This window comes from Acomys minous, assembly GCF_964271855.1.
Source record: "Acomys minous genome assembly, chromosome: 17".
Lineage (NCBI taxonomy): Eukaryota > Metazoa > Chordata > Mammalia > Rodentia > Muridae > Acomys > Acomys minous.
Genome location: NC_140500.1, coordinates 9,980,357 through 9,997,260, shown reverse-complemented (window position 1 = coordinate 9,997,260; position 16,904 = coordinate 9,980,357). Strand labels below are relative to the sequence as shown.

The window sequence follows — 16,904 nt, the reverse complement described above, 5'->3', positions numbered from 1 at the left end:
TCAGAGGTCAACATCATATATCTTCGTCTCCAGCCTTAGTTTTTGAGACAGAGTCTCTCACTGACCATGGAGCTCATTAACTCGCAATCTGGCCAGCCAATGCCCACCATCCTCCAGGCTCCATCTCCCAGCACCGACCTCACGAACATGTGTCACCAAGCCCAGCTTATTTAGGGTCTAGGGATCTAATCTCAAGTCCATATACACACCAGTGAACAATTTACCCATCTTCCCAGCCTCCTAAGATTTTTTTAAATGATTCATCAGGTGTCACTAAAATCCTTTCAGTGCCTACTACTCCGTATTAAATTTAGGCAATATACAACATTTGTCAAGTACTGTTAGTGAAGCATTGCTTTTATTGTTCTTTTATTTTATTGTTATTGTAAGGCAGGGTCTCCTGAAGCCCTAACTAATCTCAATCTCATGGTCCTTCTGCTTTTCACTGCCTCCCTCCCCCAGTGCCCCCCCAACCTCCGTGCAGGAATTACAGGTACATAACATCTAACTCGTAGAGGCAGTGATTTTAAAGCACTGAAGGCTTGTTAGCAAGACCGCGTATGTACATTTGACAAAACAGTAGCAGACTTGTTTGAGGCGCTGATTTCATCTGTGGAGAATAGTCAGTGTTTGTGTGAGTCCTTCGTCTGCCTTCAGCCTGGGATCTCTGTGAGCCATCTGCCCAGTGAAATGTGAGTACGACCATCAATATCCCAGGAATAAAGGAACATGTTTATTTCTTTCAGATTCCTCCTTCCATTCCACGTAAGAGGAAAAAAAAATAAGGAGAATCTGTAGAAGAATAAGAAAAGGCATGAGAGCCGGGCTGGGTGAGAGCTGGGCTCGGTGGCACACGCCCATAAATCTCAGCACTCAGGGAGGTAGAGGCTGGTGGATCTCTGTGGGTTCGAGGCCAGCCTAGTCTACAAAGTGAGTCCAAGGACGACCAGGGCCACACAGAGAAACCCTGTCTCAAACAAAACAAAACAATAACAACAAAACAAAACGCAAACAAACAAAGAAGAAAGAGTATGAAAACATTTCACAGTCGGACATCTGTGTGACGATGTGTTTGCTTTTAACGCTGTGATAAACACAGGCCAAAATCACCTGGGGAAGGAAGGAATTTATCTCATTTTGCAATTGAGGGAAGCCATCATTGAGGAAAGGCCAGGGCAGGAACACAAGGGCAGAAATCAAAGCAGAAACTGAAACAGAGCATTGCAAAGCCAGCCTGGTCTACAGAGTGAGTTCCAGGACAGCCAGGGCTACACAGTGAAACTCTCTCTAGAAAAACAAAAAACAGCAAATAAGCAGACAGCATGACGAAACGCGGATTCCTGACTCGCTCTTGCATGGTATGCTCAGTTAGCCTTTTTATGTGACCCAGGACCATCTGGCTCAGTGTGGTGCTTCCTATACCAACCATTAATGGTGAAAATGTCCCCAAACACTTGTCAACAGGCTTTGTAAGCCAAGCAAGAAAACCGCAACAGCCTTCTCAAAAAAAGGTGATGCTCTAAGACCTTCAGGCAGTTCCTCAGGAGGGATCTGAAAAGAAGGTAGTTTTAACATGGGAAGGACAGCTCCATGCACGCGGTTCCCCTGAGGATCCTGCACTGGGACAAGGCGCAGGCTTCAGCTAACGAGCGTCTCTAAAAAATGTCTGACTAAGTTGCTGGCTTTGAAATCATTTGTGGTTTTGGTGTTCAGGTTTATAGCTCCAAAGCCATAAGCCACAACATGCAGCCTAGATGTATAAAAGGCTACACCATCCAGTCGGGTGTAAGTACTCACAGGGAAGAACTTTACACATGCCAGGAGCATCGCTCAGAAGGCATCCTTACCCATGCCTGCCTTTGGTGCTACTGCCTTCCAAGCAGTGTTAGGGAGAATGGGGTGGGGAGGGGGGAAAGGAAGCCAATTTTTAAGTTAAAAGTTTAAAGCTTTTCATTTGAAAATAGAAGAGTCTACTGATGGAGTTCAGTTAAATGTGTTCATCAGTTTCTCTGTTGCTGTGACAAAGTGCCTGAATCAACTACTGGTTTGTTCAGGCCCTGGGCCTGAGAGCAGTTCAATTCGTGGTCAGTTGGCTCCTCAGAGGAGACAGAGCTTGCTGGTCAGGAGAGGATGGGGAATCAAAGCTCCTTGTCTCAAGAAGTAGTAGAGGGAGTGTGCAAAATGTAACATTCACAGGCATGCCTCCAAGTAGTCCACTTGCTCCAGCTAGGCCCCAACCACTGATGTTTCCAGAACCTTCCAAAATAAAAATAAAATCATCAGGTGATGACCAAGTCTTTCCTACATGAACCCTATGAGAGGACACTATAGGGTTTAGTGAATAAGTAATAGGGGGAAAAGCACAAAGGAATAGGGAGCTGGGTAGAATGAGAGGAGTCTTCCGGTGAGGAACTTCTGAGCCCCTAAAATGACACTATACATAGGAAAGGCTGTTGTTGTTGCTGTTGTTTTATATTATGAATAATTATAGATGAAAGTCTATAATATGTGGAATTCAGAGCTACAATGAACAACAACAAAAACAAAGTTGGCTTCAAATTACATTCTGAGCACTTTCTAAAAATAGCAGCCAAAATTCTAAAACCAGGAGTCATTCTACGTTTTCAAAACCCAGCATGAGTAGAGACGATCTCCCCCTTGCTAAGGTGGGGTTTGACCTTTCCCCAGATCCCTGCTAAGTGTTTGTGAAGGTCAAAAGACAATCAGAGTTTAAAAAAAAAAAAAAAACCTAAACCCTAAGGTGAAAGAGTTCCACAAGTAGAGGTTGCATAATGATTTTTTAAAGTAAAAGCAAATTTGCATAAACATAAGGGCAGGGAGCACATTGAGAAGTGGCTGATGAGGAGACAGCTGGCGATGCCTGTAATAAATTATTTGAGATTCTGAAGGAAGAGGATGCAACGCCAGTAAAAAAAAAAAAAAAAAAAAAAAAAAGGAGAAGAATTGATGCTGATAAGACACGAGGAGGAAATCTTCTCTACAAGACCCAAGAAATCAATGTCTGCACTTAAAGCTGTTAGAGTGCAAGGGAAGCCTGCTGCTCACATTTAATGCACTCCTGCCTCAAACCGAAACCTGTGCTCTTCTGTCCTTCAGAAAACTCCAGAATATTCAAGGATCTTCTCAAGGACACTAGCTTAAAAACAGAAGCCATAAGCCTGAGTGTGGCACTTGATAGAGGCTACCACACAAAAAACTTTTTGCTGTTTGGTCACTTGAGCTTATTCTTCCAGCAAAAGGAGAATCCTGGGCACTTTGAGAAGGGAGGTTGCTGTAGTCAGAAGTCAGTCTCGGGGGTTGCCATTAAATATGCTACTGATAAACAAAGATGAAGGAAGGAAAGAGGTAAAATGAGATTTAAAATGTTTAAAAGCAGGTGAAAGGGCTGGGCAGATGGCTCAGTCAATAAAGTGCTTGCCTTAATGGAAGCTTGAGGACCTGAGCCTGATCCCTAGTCCCCAGGCATGGTGACACACACCTGTGCTCCCAGTTTGCTGGCCAGCTAGCCTGACCAAAAGGATGAGCCATAGGATCGATGCAGATTCTGTCTCAAAACATCAAGTGGAGAACAAAAGAGGAGGACACCCAATGTCCTCCCCTGGCTTCCACACAAGTGCACTCATGCACACTCATCCCCTCTCCAACACACACACACACACACACACACACACACACACACACACACACGTGCACCCAAAAAGGAAAAAATATTTCAATGGTATTTAATCTCTTTGATATCCTGGACCTTAAATATTATGATATAAAATTCTAGTTCAGTGGAATCATCATTGTGTCTCCAAGAGTAAGCATTTTCCTCCCCTGGAAAAAGAACACTAGGCCAACAGAACATAGTATGTGGGGAAAAGAAATAAAAATATCACAAGGGGGCTATTGGTATCATGGTGAATGGTCCAGCTCCTTTTTCATCCCTGACCATGGGCCTTGAACCTGGTATGGGAGACACACAGGTCTACATACCGGGTGCTGCGTCACAGGTTTACAGCCTGCTGGAAACACGCCCCCAACCCTGCAAGACATTATCACCTAGCCGATGCTGTAACTGAGTCTTCAGAAGCCGTTTCAACCATTCTACAAATGACAGACATCTCAGGCCGCTCAGGAACATGATAAAAAGAAGCGGATTCCATCCTTGCTCTTCTTTTGCTGTTGATATGAGTCCTTTAGTCAGGAGTCATGTTGCATAGGAACCATGACACTGGAGACAAATCCCCAGCAGCCCATCTATCCCAATATGAAGGGAACGTTGCCTTTCCATAGTGGAAGTGGTCCAGTGCAATCAACGGGCTACCAAGTAGCTTTTATTAGTCTATAGCACAATGCTGTGCAATAAATACTCCATCCTAAACCTCCAAGCTAGCATAACTTCCTCCCATCAGATTTCCCATATTATACTTGCTTTTTACTCATCTCATAGGTCCGTCCCATTCCTCCTGGTGTTTCCTGACCCTTTCCACATGCATCCCTCCTGTCCTCCCTGCTCTTTCTCCTCCCCTCACTGGACCAGGATGTCCCACCCTATTCTCTGTCTTGCTCAGCATTGCCTAGATGGCTTTTATTGGCAATATAGAGAGCAAATGGTGATATGGGTTTACACAAACTTCAGACAGGAGATGCTCAGAATAAACATCACAATGCAATGTTCGAATTGACACCAGACAGTGGGGTAGAGAAATCAGCATTTGAATGAACCAGGATAAACTACACAGTCCACAAGAACATTAAACATGCCAACAGGCATAGACCCTAGTGAATCCTGTGAGCTCCAGTTTTCCCGTTCATGTGACGTTTACTTCTTGGGTCTCAGGAACCTGGCTAGCTCCTTCCTTGATGGAATGCTGCCTTTCTGTGGAAACTGCTACACAGCATGTGGGCAGCTTACAGAGTGCAATCTGTGCTGCTGAGTCCTTCAAACCTCTCACCGCATCCTCCACACTCACTTTCTTTATGGGAAACCGCAGGGGTGATCTTTACAAATGGGTTGGGACACCCCTGTGCACTGGGTTATTTATATCCTGTTCTCATGAGGACACATTCTCTGATGAGAATTTGCACAAACCACAGAGCCATTCAAGACTTTTTTTCCCCTCTCAAGGAACTCTATCCACATACCTCTTCCACAGATTTCCTTCTCACCAACTTTGCAACCGTGTTCAGTCCCAGGCAAGGGCTTCAGCCCATGACTGGTTCATAAACACATCTGGCCATTGCTCCTTCCAAGCAAAGTAAAGAAGCGTGAGTTCCTGCCTGAAGTTCTGCCCACTGGGCAGATTTCCCTTCACCAGTGCTCTTCAGAGTCCTCCCAGATGGAGCTGTAAGCATCCAGATGGTTCCTGCTGTTATAGAGACTTTTATTTGTACATGTGACCTTGGTCTTCTCTTCCTTTGCTTATCAGTCATATGGAAGTTTGGGGTAGAGAGGGAACTCAGTGGCAGAGCACACTTTGTGCATACAGGCCTTGGGGGCAAGCCACAGCACCAATAAAACTCATCTGGAAAGTTCTAGCTGCAGGATGCAAAGCCTGAGTGGGGACAAAAGGGAGGGCAGCAGGAGTTGAGGACTTCGAACATTTGGGCCAAGTCATACGCCTTCCCAGGCCACCACAATGTGGAAACAACACTGAGTTTTAAAGCACTGAGTAATATTTGTTGAAGGTTGCAATGCATTGCAGTAAATAATAATTAATAATAATAATAATAAACCCTGCATTTCTCACATTTGATTTTAAACTATCATCTTCCAATAAATCATAAGAGTGTTTCTCACTGAGTTCTTTACTTAAGGTCTATTTCACCACGATCACAGTGAAGGGATCTACTTATTTACTTACTTCAAGTCATTTTGGGTTTGGAAATGGTGAACTCACTCTCTAAATGGTAAATTAATAAAAATATCTACAGTGGACTTGAAGGAAAGGCAGACAGTCTGCAGCTGCTGACCGCATCATTCCAAAGGGACTGGTAGCCTGAAAAGCAGTTTCAGTTCACTGACCACCTTCTAGGCATTACAGGAACTTAAAAATAAAAGACTGGGAGCTTCAGGGGAGATGAAGGTGGGTGGGTCAGAGACACAGTTCAGCACTGTTGTCCGGGCAGTCCCCTCAGAGGCATACTGGTCCATAGAAGACAGCATTTAAAAGAGACAGAGTGTATTTGACAGTCACTTAGGTCCTACGTTGACTGCAGCCATTTAAACTCTTGCATCTATATTCCAGCTTTAGCTCTGATTGTTATTTTCATCAAATAGCATGAGAATGTGATGTCATCATAGAAGCTTTCAGATTATTAAAGGCTCCATCTCACTGGATGCATTAATGTATGTTAAGTTAGATTTTTAAAAGATTGTTGAGTACTGTGCATTCTCCCAAGATATTTAATACCTGTCTTCATTTGTGACTAACATTTATCTCTTGATAATATCTGTCAAAAAAGGAAATTTAGATTTTACTCTAAAACATAAACTATAATTGATGGACTTTTGAACTTTGTTCTTTCTTATAACGGTTTCAGATTTTAAAAAATCTCTTTGACACTGTGGTTGGAATTACTTTTGAGAAGCCAAGTATTTCTTTTGGTTCTTCTCTTTCTTTCTTTCTTTCTTTCTTTCTTTCTTTCTCCTGATGAACTATAAATAGCTTTCATAACTCCAGATCCTGCCTCTGGTCTGGTCATTTTAATATCTAGGTATTTGTTTTCTTTGATAGCAACACCATTAATATTTATAACCGCTTTCCTTTGCAGCATCTCCCAGATGGCTCTGCGCCCAGTGCACATGTTGAAATTTATCTTTTGCCACATCCCAGTGACGTTCGTAGGAGAAAAACGAAGTCCATTCCAAAATGCACTGACCCCACTTACAATGAGATTGTAAGTATGAGTTATCGTCTATCCAGGTAGTTTGTATTTTTCCTACCAGTTCTTTTTTTCTGATTCACAACCACATACGGACAATTTTTAGTAATTGGAAGCATTGTTCCATAAAGGAATGATGTTGCCCAAAATAGTCCCAGCATGCTGAACACTGTTCTAGATGCTATGGGAACTGGAAAATACAGACTCGGCTATCAAAGCTCTGACAGGCCCAACTCCGGCAGGCAGGGGAGGGCTGCTTTGCATAGTGACGCCTTCCCTCATCTCCCTGTAATCTCTCTACCATGTTCATCTTATTCTCTTTCGTCCTGTTCTCACACACTTGATTTTTCTTACCTAGCCATTTTATTACAAGCCATTATGTGAAGAACAGTGAGTCTCTTAAGTTCTATTTTGACCAAAAAAGAAAGTAAATCAAAGCTGCTGCATTCTACAAATAGTTCTCCTAAGAGGTTTAAAGACCAGGTCTTCTGGATTCTTTCTAAAGCAACTCCTGCCTTCCTTCTCTTGCACCTCATTTTCCTGACTCAGTTAAGTGGCTGTTTGTTTTGCTATGTCATCTATGGGAAGGTCTACCCAGAAACCCCTGAAAACAAAGACTTCTCCCTTGTTATTTCAGCAGTTTGTTTGTTTGTTTGTTTGTTTGTTTGGGTAGGGTCTTATTATGCATCCCAGGCTTCAATTAGTGGGGATTCTCCTGCCTCAGCCTCCCTGAGTGCTAGGATTGTAAAGTCTCAGCGTCTCTGAGCAAATGTTCTTTCCCTTGCTAGCAATCCCAGACTCTCAGGGCCTTGACTCACACACACAAGCTGCTCTCGCTCAGCTGTTTCCGTCTCATCCTTTAATACTTTGCAGTGTAGACTCTCACCTTTGCTGGTAGGGCTTCACTCAAGTGGTCCCTGCAGGCTCCTAATTGCTAAACCCAATGAGCCATCAGGCTCTTTCCTCACTGCAGGTGCAAACTGACAGCCAGATACGCTCCTTCCTTGAGAACTCTTTTGTGCCTCTTAAGTTCCATCATTTCTTAATTTCCTTCCCTTTTTTCTCTGATCACTATTTTGGTTTCATTTATTATTATTCTTCCTCTTAATATTATCTGCTGAAGTTCCTCTCCCTTCTCCATTAAAAACCAGCCTTCCCTAGCCAAAGGTTCTGCATCCAGAAATGCAAATGACCACCTATGGAAACAAAAAACAAAACAAAAAATGAAACAAACAAAATGAAACAATGATAAAGTCTTAAAATTATGTAAGGCACAAGGACAGTAAGAGCCAGACATGAAAGCGTGAGGACCCAGGGCGAGGCACACAGGGAACACTTAAACTCAGAATGGTTTCGTTCCCTGACATCCTTGGATTTAGGATTCCTCAGGAGGTCTGGAATCAGTCTCCACTGGACACTGGAGGACGATGACAGACTCCGGATGCGGTCACAAAGTTTCTGTCCTGTCTCAGTGTAAGCTTGTCTGTATTCATTCACCTCAAGGGCCAGCTTCTCACGTAACCCAGGGCGGTCTGGAACGCGTTTTGTACCCAAGGACGACCTTGTATGTCTGATCCTCCTCTCTCTACCTCAAGTGCAGGCCTTAGTGGTGTGTGCACCATACCGGGTATCTCTCCAGATTTTGCCCTTCCTCTCTTTCTCATTGCTGAAGCATGTCACTTAAAGTTCTGTGCACTTAGAAGGCAAGCTTGCTGCTTTGCCATCTTGAAAGATGATTCTTTTTAGAGGAGGACTAGAGGTACGTTTTTATGCTTTGACATTCTCGGTCATGACTTATAACTCAGTGTGTCCAGCTATGAAGTCTGCATGCACACAGGTGTGGGTCTATCCACTAGAGGGACCACAACCCAAAGGGAAATGAAGCCCCCTGTCCCAGAAGCCATTAGCTTCCAATCTCTCCTCAGCTAGGAGTGAGGTCACCAGTACTAGAATGCTGATTGGCTTAACTTTATGCAAATTCAGAAGACCTTGATTGACCTCCCCCAGGCCCCACCCCCACCCACCCCCATCCCACTCCTTTACTCACATGTCCAGCTAAGCACTAAGCCCTGACACTTTTCCTAGTGCACTTCTGGCTGAGGTCCCTGTTTCTCTAGCAATCACACAGCTGTTATCCGATCTCTATGAAGTATTTATTTTTGTTTGTTTGTTTTGAGACAGCGGCTCACTATGTCACTTCAGCTGGCCTTGGGACTAGTCATGTAGATCAGGCTGGCTTTGAACTTACAGAGTTCAACTTGTCTCTGCCTCCCAAGTGCTGGGGTTAAATGCATGTGTCACCAAGGCTAGCTCTGAGAAATAGGTTTACTAAATCTTTCTACCTAGGATGGAAACGTATCCAGACATATTTATTATTCATCCATTTAGACTCAATTGAAGGTTCCTCGCTGCCAGCTGCTAACAACCATTTTAAGTGTGGCATTCAAATCCCTTAAATTTTAACTCTGTAATTTCCTTGATTCTCCATTGGAAGAATAGCTCTGGGCATTATTTTCTTTCTAGGATTCATGTGCAACTAGAAGAGATAATAGAGATTCTAATGCCCCTCAGGACTTTCCCCCAGTGTAATGGCTCGCATAACTTTAGTTTGTATCAACACCAGGACTTCGACATTGGTGTGATCCCAATAGCTCATTCTGATTTAGCAGCCCAGAGAGCCCCTTCCTGTGGCTATAGATGTTTAGCTCTGAACATTGGTGTCACCTAATTGATGCCCAGCCAAGGCACAGGACAGAAGCATCGGAAGGTTTACAAGGACCACCCCAAGGTAGCCACAACCATCTGCCTCAAACTGGCCCTAGATCTCCATCCCTGGGAATTTGTCATTTTTTAATGTCACATAAGTGGGATCACACACTTTGTAATATTTGAAATTGATTTCTGCGTCAGTTTCTTTTTCTCACGGCTGTGACAAAATGCCCAGGAAAGCAACTGAAGCGAGGGCTGTTCTGGCTCACGGTTTGAGGGTGCAGTTTATCGTGGTGGGGAAGATGGAGCAGCAGGAGCTCCGGGCAGATGGTCATGGTGGTACCCACACTTAGGAGCATCTTCTCACCCTGGGGAATCCAGCCTAGACACTCCTTCACAGGCACATTCAGATGTTTGTTTCCGTGGTGATTCTAGATCCCATCAAGTTGGAAAACAGGATGCACCATCGATCCTCTTTCAGCCACTGCAACGTCTTATTTATTCACCTAAATGACCCCTCCAGCCAGCCATGACATTCTGACTTCCCTGCTGCTGTGACCTGTGAATACTGGCACCTCCCGCTCTTGCCCATCTTTGTAATCTTTGGACCTAGAGTGTAAATTTCCCAAGAATAAGGGAAATGTCTCCTCTCCCTTCATATCTTCAACACTTAGTGACTTCTAAAAGCTACCTTCAAATATTTCAGGTAGTTTTATAAGTGATATTATATATGTATGTGTAAAATATTTATAAGACATTAGTATGTATGCATGTATGCCTACAGGGTTCAGGTAGTTTTTAAGTGGTACTATATGTGGGTGTGTTAAATACATATAAAGCATTGGCATGTATGTGTGCATGCTGACAAGGGAGTCTCTAAGTTAGTAGAGGTGTTTTGATATCTTATTATTCATTATAATGTCCACACATACAGAGATGTACATCAACAATATGTCGCCTGTCCCTTTCCTTGCATGTAAGACACCCTCCTCACTAGCAGGAAACTTTTCAGAGGCACTGCATCAAAAGATATGAACTGGAGAGATGGCTCAGTAGTCAAGAGCACTGGCTGCTCTTCCAAAGGACTCATGTTTGTGTCCCCAAACCCACAGGGTGGCTCACAACTGTCTGTAGCTCCAGCTCCAAGGGATATGACACCCTCTTTTGTCCTCCATTGGCACTACATACATGTGATGAACATACGTGCATTCAAACACTCATACACATAAAATATTTTTCAAATCTAAAAATAAGTGGACGATGCCTAAGAAACAATATTTGAGGTGGTCTTCTGCCTACCATATAAACACACACACACACACACACACACACACACACACACACACACACACACAAATGCACACATGCCTGTGTGTCCAAGTAAATCAAAAGCTGTTGTAGTAGAGAGAAAGGGAGAAAGGAGGGCAGGAAAGGGGCAAGAGAGGAAGGAAGGAAGGAAGAAAGGAAGGAAGGAAGGAAGGAAAGAAGGAAGGAAGGAAGGAAAAGGAAAGGTCTCAGTCTGTACAGTGCAATTCAGTGTTTTAAGTCTAAGGAAACCCTTAACAAAAGTCACTAGAAGGCAAGTATTATTTTAATAAGTTGGAAGTTAATTTATCAAGAGCTTAATGGATTATAAAAATCAGCAGTGAGTACACGTGCATGAAACTTATTTTACAATCCTTAGTGTGGACATAAATTTCCTGATGGCTTTGGAATAACCCTAGGTCTTCCTAAATCCACAGCCTAGAGATTCAGAATCACCACATTTCCTTCTTGTCTGAAGCCTGCTTGGAGCACAGCACACACTATTCGTGCTTTGCATGCGTTTTAAAGGAGCAGCAATGACCAGAGGCCACACTCACACAATGCCATGGAGTCCAACGCAGCAGAAATCTGAAGGAGTGTGGTCCTCAGAGAGTAGATGGAGACTGATCTGGGACAGGGAGGGGCCAGTAGAGAGCCATGACACAGAAATGCCTCACAAGATTCTGAGTTTTCTCCTATCTTTTTCTGTGTCTGCATCAATACAGCAATGCTTATAAAAGATGCACAAAGCATAACCTTGACTTTACATCTGACCTACTTTCTCTTGCCCTCAACTGTGATATAGGGTCCTATGTCTATAAGGCCCCATTTCACCTGTGTGAGTCTTCGGGAACACCCTAATAGATGTCCTTACTAGGAGACTCAGTGCTTATTAAGGAGCACAGAGGCTTATCACATGGCATCCTCGGGTTTTAAACAGCTCTGCTCTTCAGCCTCATCTGAAGCACACTCATTGCATTAGCCACTCACTAAGTCTGAGATTCCTCAACTGCCAAGGGCTTGCAGCGTACTGTGAGGTGAGAGAGACCTTGTTCTTGATTTTGTGTGAATCTCTCACAGACATGGAAAGGGGATACGTTGTTGCATATCAATGCCTTACCGAAATTGTCACTAAAATAATTCTTCCTGTTTGTATTCACAGGTCCCTCTTGGGAGGGCTAGTTCAAGGACTCTGTCCAGGGTCAGAGGCTCTACCCTTTAATTACCAAAGCTTTGGTCCAGGGGTCCAGCTTGTCTATTTGACACTTCCCAGCATGCATGTCAGCAGGTTTTGCGAGCAGTCTCTCTGAATTCCTCTGTCATACAGAAATCCCATGGTGCACCTGGGTCAGGTGCAGACTGTTCAGGGGACCATCCTTCAGCTTGAGAAACCGCTGGGGCTTTAGCCCTCACACCATTGTTCTTTGTGCTCAGCTACGTCCAACATCTGGTTTAAAACTATCTATCATCTACCGTAAAGGTAGAATGTCTACATTGTTATAGTTGATGTGTTCACTCACCTTCCTTTTCTTGGATATTTCCCAGGAAATTTCTAAAGGAAACACTAGAAAGAGCAGGACGTGCATGTTACATGCTTGACCTGCCTAAAACTCTCTGACAGAGGACCTAATGGGTGACAAAGGTACAAGGACAGTGCTCTAAGTCCAGTCAGCAAGCCAGAGACACTGTTCCTTGCTCACCAACTCTCTGTCTCTCTTTACCCCTCTGTGTGTATATGCGTGTGTGTTCGTGCACATCTGTATGTGTGTATATAGAAACCTGAAGTCAGTATCATTTGAGTTGTCCCTGAGCTGCTGTATGATGACTAATCTTTTTTTTTTTTTTTTGAGACAAGGTCTCATGCTATGTAGTGTAGGCTAGCCTCAGACTTACTGAGATCCTCTGTCTCTGCCTCTGCCTCTGCGCTTCCAAGTCTTGGCATTAAAGACATGCACCACTCCACCCCATGACACACTAGCTTTTTTTCACATGGATTCTTGGAATCAACCTCAGGTCCTTGTCCTGTCTCCCAAGCTCCAACTCTTCTGACGTTCATAAGATGATAAAAACTTGTTCATTCGTGTACTATCAGTTTCAGAGGGTTGGTGCTGGCTTCAAGGCGGTGCTTCCCCAACATTCCATCACCTGTAACACTCCAGCCATCTTCACGGGAGGACACAGGTCACCAAATAACAATGCTCCAGGATACATCTTTTCATTAAATGACAGGTGCCTATATATGAAGATGATATCGAAGCCCAGAGGCCACACAAGTTGTTCAAGCTCAGAGCTGACTGATCCCAAAGCCTGAGTGCACCCCATCACAGGTCACTGTCTCCCTTCCCAGCACTCAGTTCTCAGGTGTGTGAGCTGGCTTTCACCCCTGCCTCACTGATATTCTTCCCACAGTGCCCATGTGTGAGTGCACACACGCTGACCTCCTGTGTCTTACTCTCCCTCCACAATCATAAAAAGACACTTTAGCATTATTTATTAGGCCCCTGTGTCAGATAATGTGCAGCAAATGCCTGTATCTGAGTTAACAGACACTCATTACACTTAGCGCTTCCTGTCTGAGGTACCAACTCCAAGGCCACAAATTTTATATTTGTCAGGGTGACTAAAGATTTCCTCATGCTTATAAATAAAATTTATGTATGTACTCTAAGAGAAATGTTCATTCTTTATTCCATTTGTATGAAGACATACTAAGCCCTTTGAGGAAGACATCACAAAGAATGCATCCATCTGTGCTCTCCTACAGCATGACCCACCAAATATTTACTGTGTGGTCAAAGAGTTTTTACCCCAAAAATCACTATAGGTGCACAAAACAATTAAGAGCTATATATCATCAATGGCCATTTTAAGAAAATAATTTGCATTATTTAAAAACAGGTTAAGATCAAAATCTACCAAGTAACATGAGCTCTGTAAGTCTAGATGTGTTCTAACACATTTCCCTGGCAACCATGCCAGCTTCCCACTCCTGCCTCCCTTCCTTTCACACCTCAGAATGAACCATCTTCATCCATCCCCAAGCTCCAATGTCTCTTGACCTCAACAGGCCTGTCATTGTCATGGTGGTCATGTCCTGAATATTGGAAGGCACACTTGAACAGATACCACTGGGAAAAATACTAAATCACATGAACAACCTATACCTGTATATGTGTATGTGCATATATATATGCATCTATATAATGTGTGTATATATATATATATATATTAATTACAAGTCAGATATTTTAAAAGAAAAACAAGTAATCACATATGTAAGACCAAAAGAACATCAAAACGTAAGCTCTGGTTATCTCCCTATGATGGAAAGGCAGATTTTTTTGTTCTGTTTGTATCGTAGGTATTAATTGAAGAAACATGTTTTTCATAATTATAAGCCATGTTGTTTTAAGTAAAATACATAATGACAAAATGATTTCACCACATATGCAAGATGCATTACCTTCTCCATTTCAGCAGCACTGGCCTGTCTTTCCTCGTGGGCCTGCCACACAGGGATGTGGTAGCCAAGCTCCTGGGACAGGCAGTAGGTTCTAGGATGGTTAGAAGTAGAATGCTTGACTGTATTCTTAGTGAATAACTGACAAAAATCACTGACTTTAAAGTGGAAAATTTTATGGAATCTGTAACTGCTAAGATTTTTGGAGAAACAGTTGTTTAAGTCTATTAAATTAGTAAAACCTTGGCTCCCTTCAGGGTAAACATTGGAAGTGAAATGTTTTGACATGAGCCTATCCCCTCAAATATATAAGCTGTTAGCATCATGTAAAAAAAATTAAAATCACTATTTAAAAGATGCATTCAAGCCTGTGTGATTCATATGTTCCTTCTCCCTCTGTTCTCAGGTGGTGTATGATGAAGTCTCAGAGCTCAAAGGCCACACCTTAATGCTGATTGTGAAGAGCAAAACTGTATTTGTGGGAGCAATTAACATTCAGCTCTGTAGTGTCCCCCTCAATGTAGAGAAGTGGTACCCATTAGGAGACAGTATCATCTGACCAATGACACGCGCATATGCATTATTGATGAAGTACTTGCATGATTTTAGCTTCTAATTCCTTCTATCACAGAAACAAGGCATCGCTCTTGTGGAAGGCAGCTCAGAGCAGTGGTTCTCAGCCCTCCTGATGCTGTGACCCTTTAATACAGCTCCTCATGTTGTGGTGACTCCCCCCCCCCAGCCAAAAAACTGTTTTCATTGCTACTTCATAACTGTAATCTTGATACTGTTATGAATTGTGTTGTAAATATCTGATATGCAGGAGATGTGATATGCAACCCTGTGGTGAAAGAGCTGTTTGACCAAGGGAGTCATGGCTCACAGACTGGGAACCACTGGCTTAGCACATGAAAGGCATAAAAGAACCAGATCGAAATAAGTCTTTTGTAGTTATTTATTCCCGATGCTTTCCTTATTTTCCTAGCATATTTTCTACTTGGAATATTCATCATGTAAAAGTCCATATGCAAAGTAATGAAAGAATGATTAACTTTAATAATACGTTTTGAATCAAGCATAAATTCACACCTTGTCTAAATGGCTTGTTGTAGTCAAAATTATACTTTCAAGGTGTTTTCTAAAGAATGACAGCTAGGAAAAGCTCATGAATGAGTTTGAAAGCCAAGAACATGTGCCACAGATTTAAAACTTAGATATGTGTACTACCCACATGTCTTGTCATGATTGTATTTTTGAGAGAACTGGTAAGCTCCAACCACATGTTATGATTTTTTTCTATTAAAAAAAAAACCTAAGAATTTCAGTTATTACTTAGGTTTTTCTTTAATAATTTCATGCACTATATAATGCCTTTTATACCCTCACTTCTCACCCTTTTATAGCTGCCTACCACTCCTTCCAGAAGCTTCTCTTCTCTATCAGTGCCTTTCCTATGCTTCTGTGGGGATTTCTCTTCCTGAGATGGGCATCTTACCTCTGTATCCCTGGCTGACCTAGAACTCACTACGTAGACCAAGCTGGCCCCAACCTCGCAATGGCCCACCCGCCTCTGTCTCACCGTTGCTGGGGTTCCAGGACACTGGACCTGGTCTGGAATTCTTAAGCTCGGCTCTTAGAATTCCCTTTGGAAACTGATTGATTCATCATCATTGTTTCTTCCACCCATGGCCGTGTTCACACCTTAAGCCTTATTAATCCTCAAAATGCCAGACTTTTAAGTTCCGCTGTTTAAAACATCCTTTTCATTTGTTAAATATTAACCTACCCCTTGTGCTCACTATGATCTGAATAGAGGATCTTACAGATTGCTGCCTGCATAGCAGCAGTATGCTTCAAAAGAATCAAAGTGGAGATTCAAAAAATAAAACATCTGCCGTGAAAATTGTTGTTGTGTTTTGTTTCTTTAATCTTTATTTGCTTCATTTTAAAGAAAAATTCAAATCGTTTTGTTTGGTCTTTTATATAATCATATAAACACAGGGAAGCCTCTATATTTACTCTCTGAAAACTACATCAATGACTTATATGAGCCAACGGGGTCTCACTAAAACGCATGATGGCTCCGTCCCAGAAAGCCATTAATATTGTGAGCAACTGCTCTGTTCAGTCTTACACTGTTCCCCAACCAGTATTATAGACAATGGTGGCAAACCCTCTGCTTGCACTGTTCCCCACCCTGTCTTATAGACAATGGCGGCACACCCTCTCTTCTGCTGAAACCTCCTCAGCATCTTCTCCCCTTATCCACATTCCCGCTGGCGACTTTGCTTCCTGCTTCCAACACATCAAAGGAAACATTAACAGTCGTCCACTGCTGCTGTTCCTGCTGCATGAGCAGCATCTGTGGTTCGCCTCCTTAACAGAAAAGAGTGATGTGTGCGTCTTCCAAATCAGTCCCCAGCTCTGAATTCAACACTGCCCGTTACTCATGTCACCTGAATTCTCAGTTCCTCTTCACAACAAAACTTTTTCAAGTGGTGGCTTCTGCCTTCAGCACTTTCTGTCTTCCAGTGTTCTC

General features: G+C 42.9%; 1 protein-coding gene across 7 annotated transcripts in view; it reads left to right on the top strand.

Moving 5' to 3' along the window:
• PIK3C2G (phosphatidylinositol-4-phosphate 3-kinase catalytic subunit type 2 gamma) overlaps nucleotides 1–16,255 on the top strand; it is a 332,391-nt gene extending 316,136 nt beyond the window's left edge. For all 7 annotated transcript variants that reach the window (XM_084766217.1, XM_084766214.1, XM_084766215.1 and 4 more), the window contains 2 exons: nucleotides 6,781–6,906; nucleotides 14,772–16,255. In XM_084766217.1, coding sequence (XP_084622343.1) covers nucleotides 6,781–6,906; nucleotides 14,772–14,924 — 279 coding nt within the window. In that variant the 3' untranslated portion in view covers nucleotides 14,925–16,255. The remainder of the gene's footprint in view (nucleotides 1–6,780; nucleotides 6,907–14,771) is intronic.
• The last annotated feature ends 649 nt before the right edge of the window (nucleotides 16,256–16,904 follow it).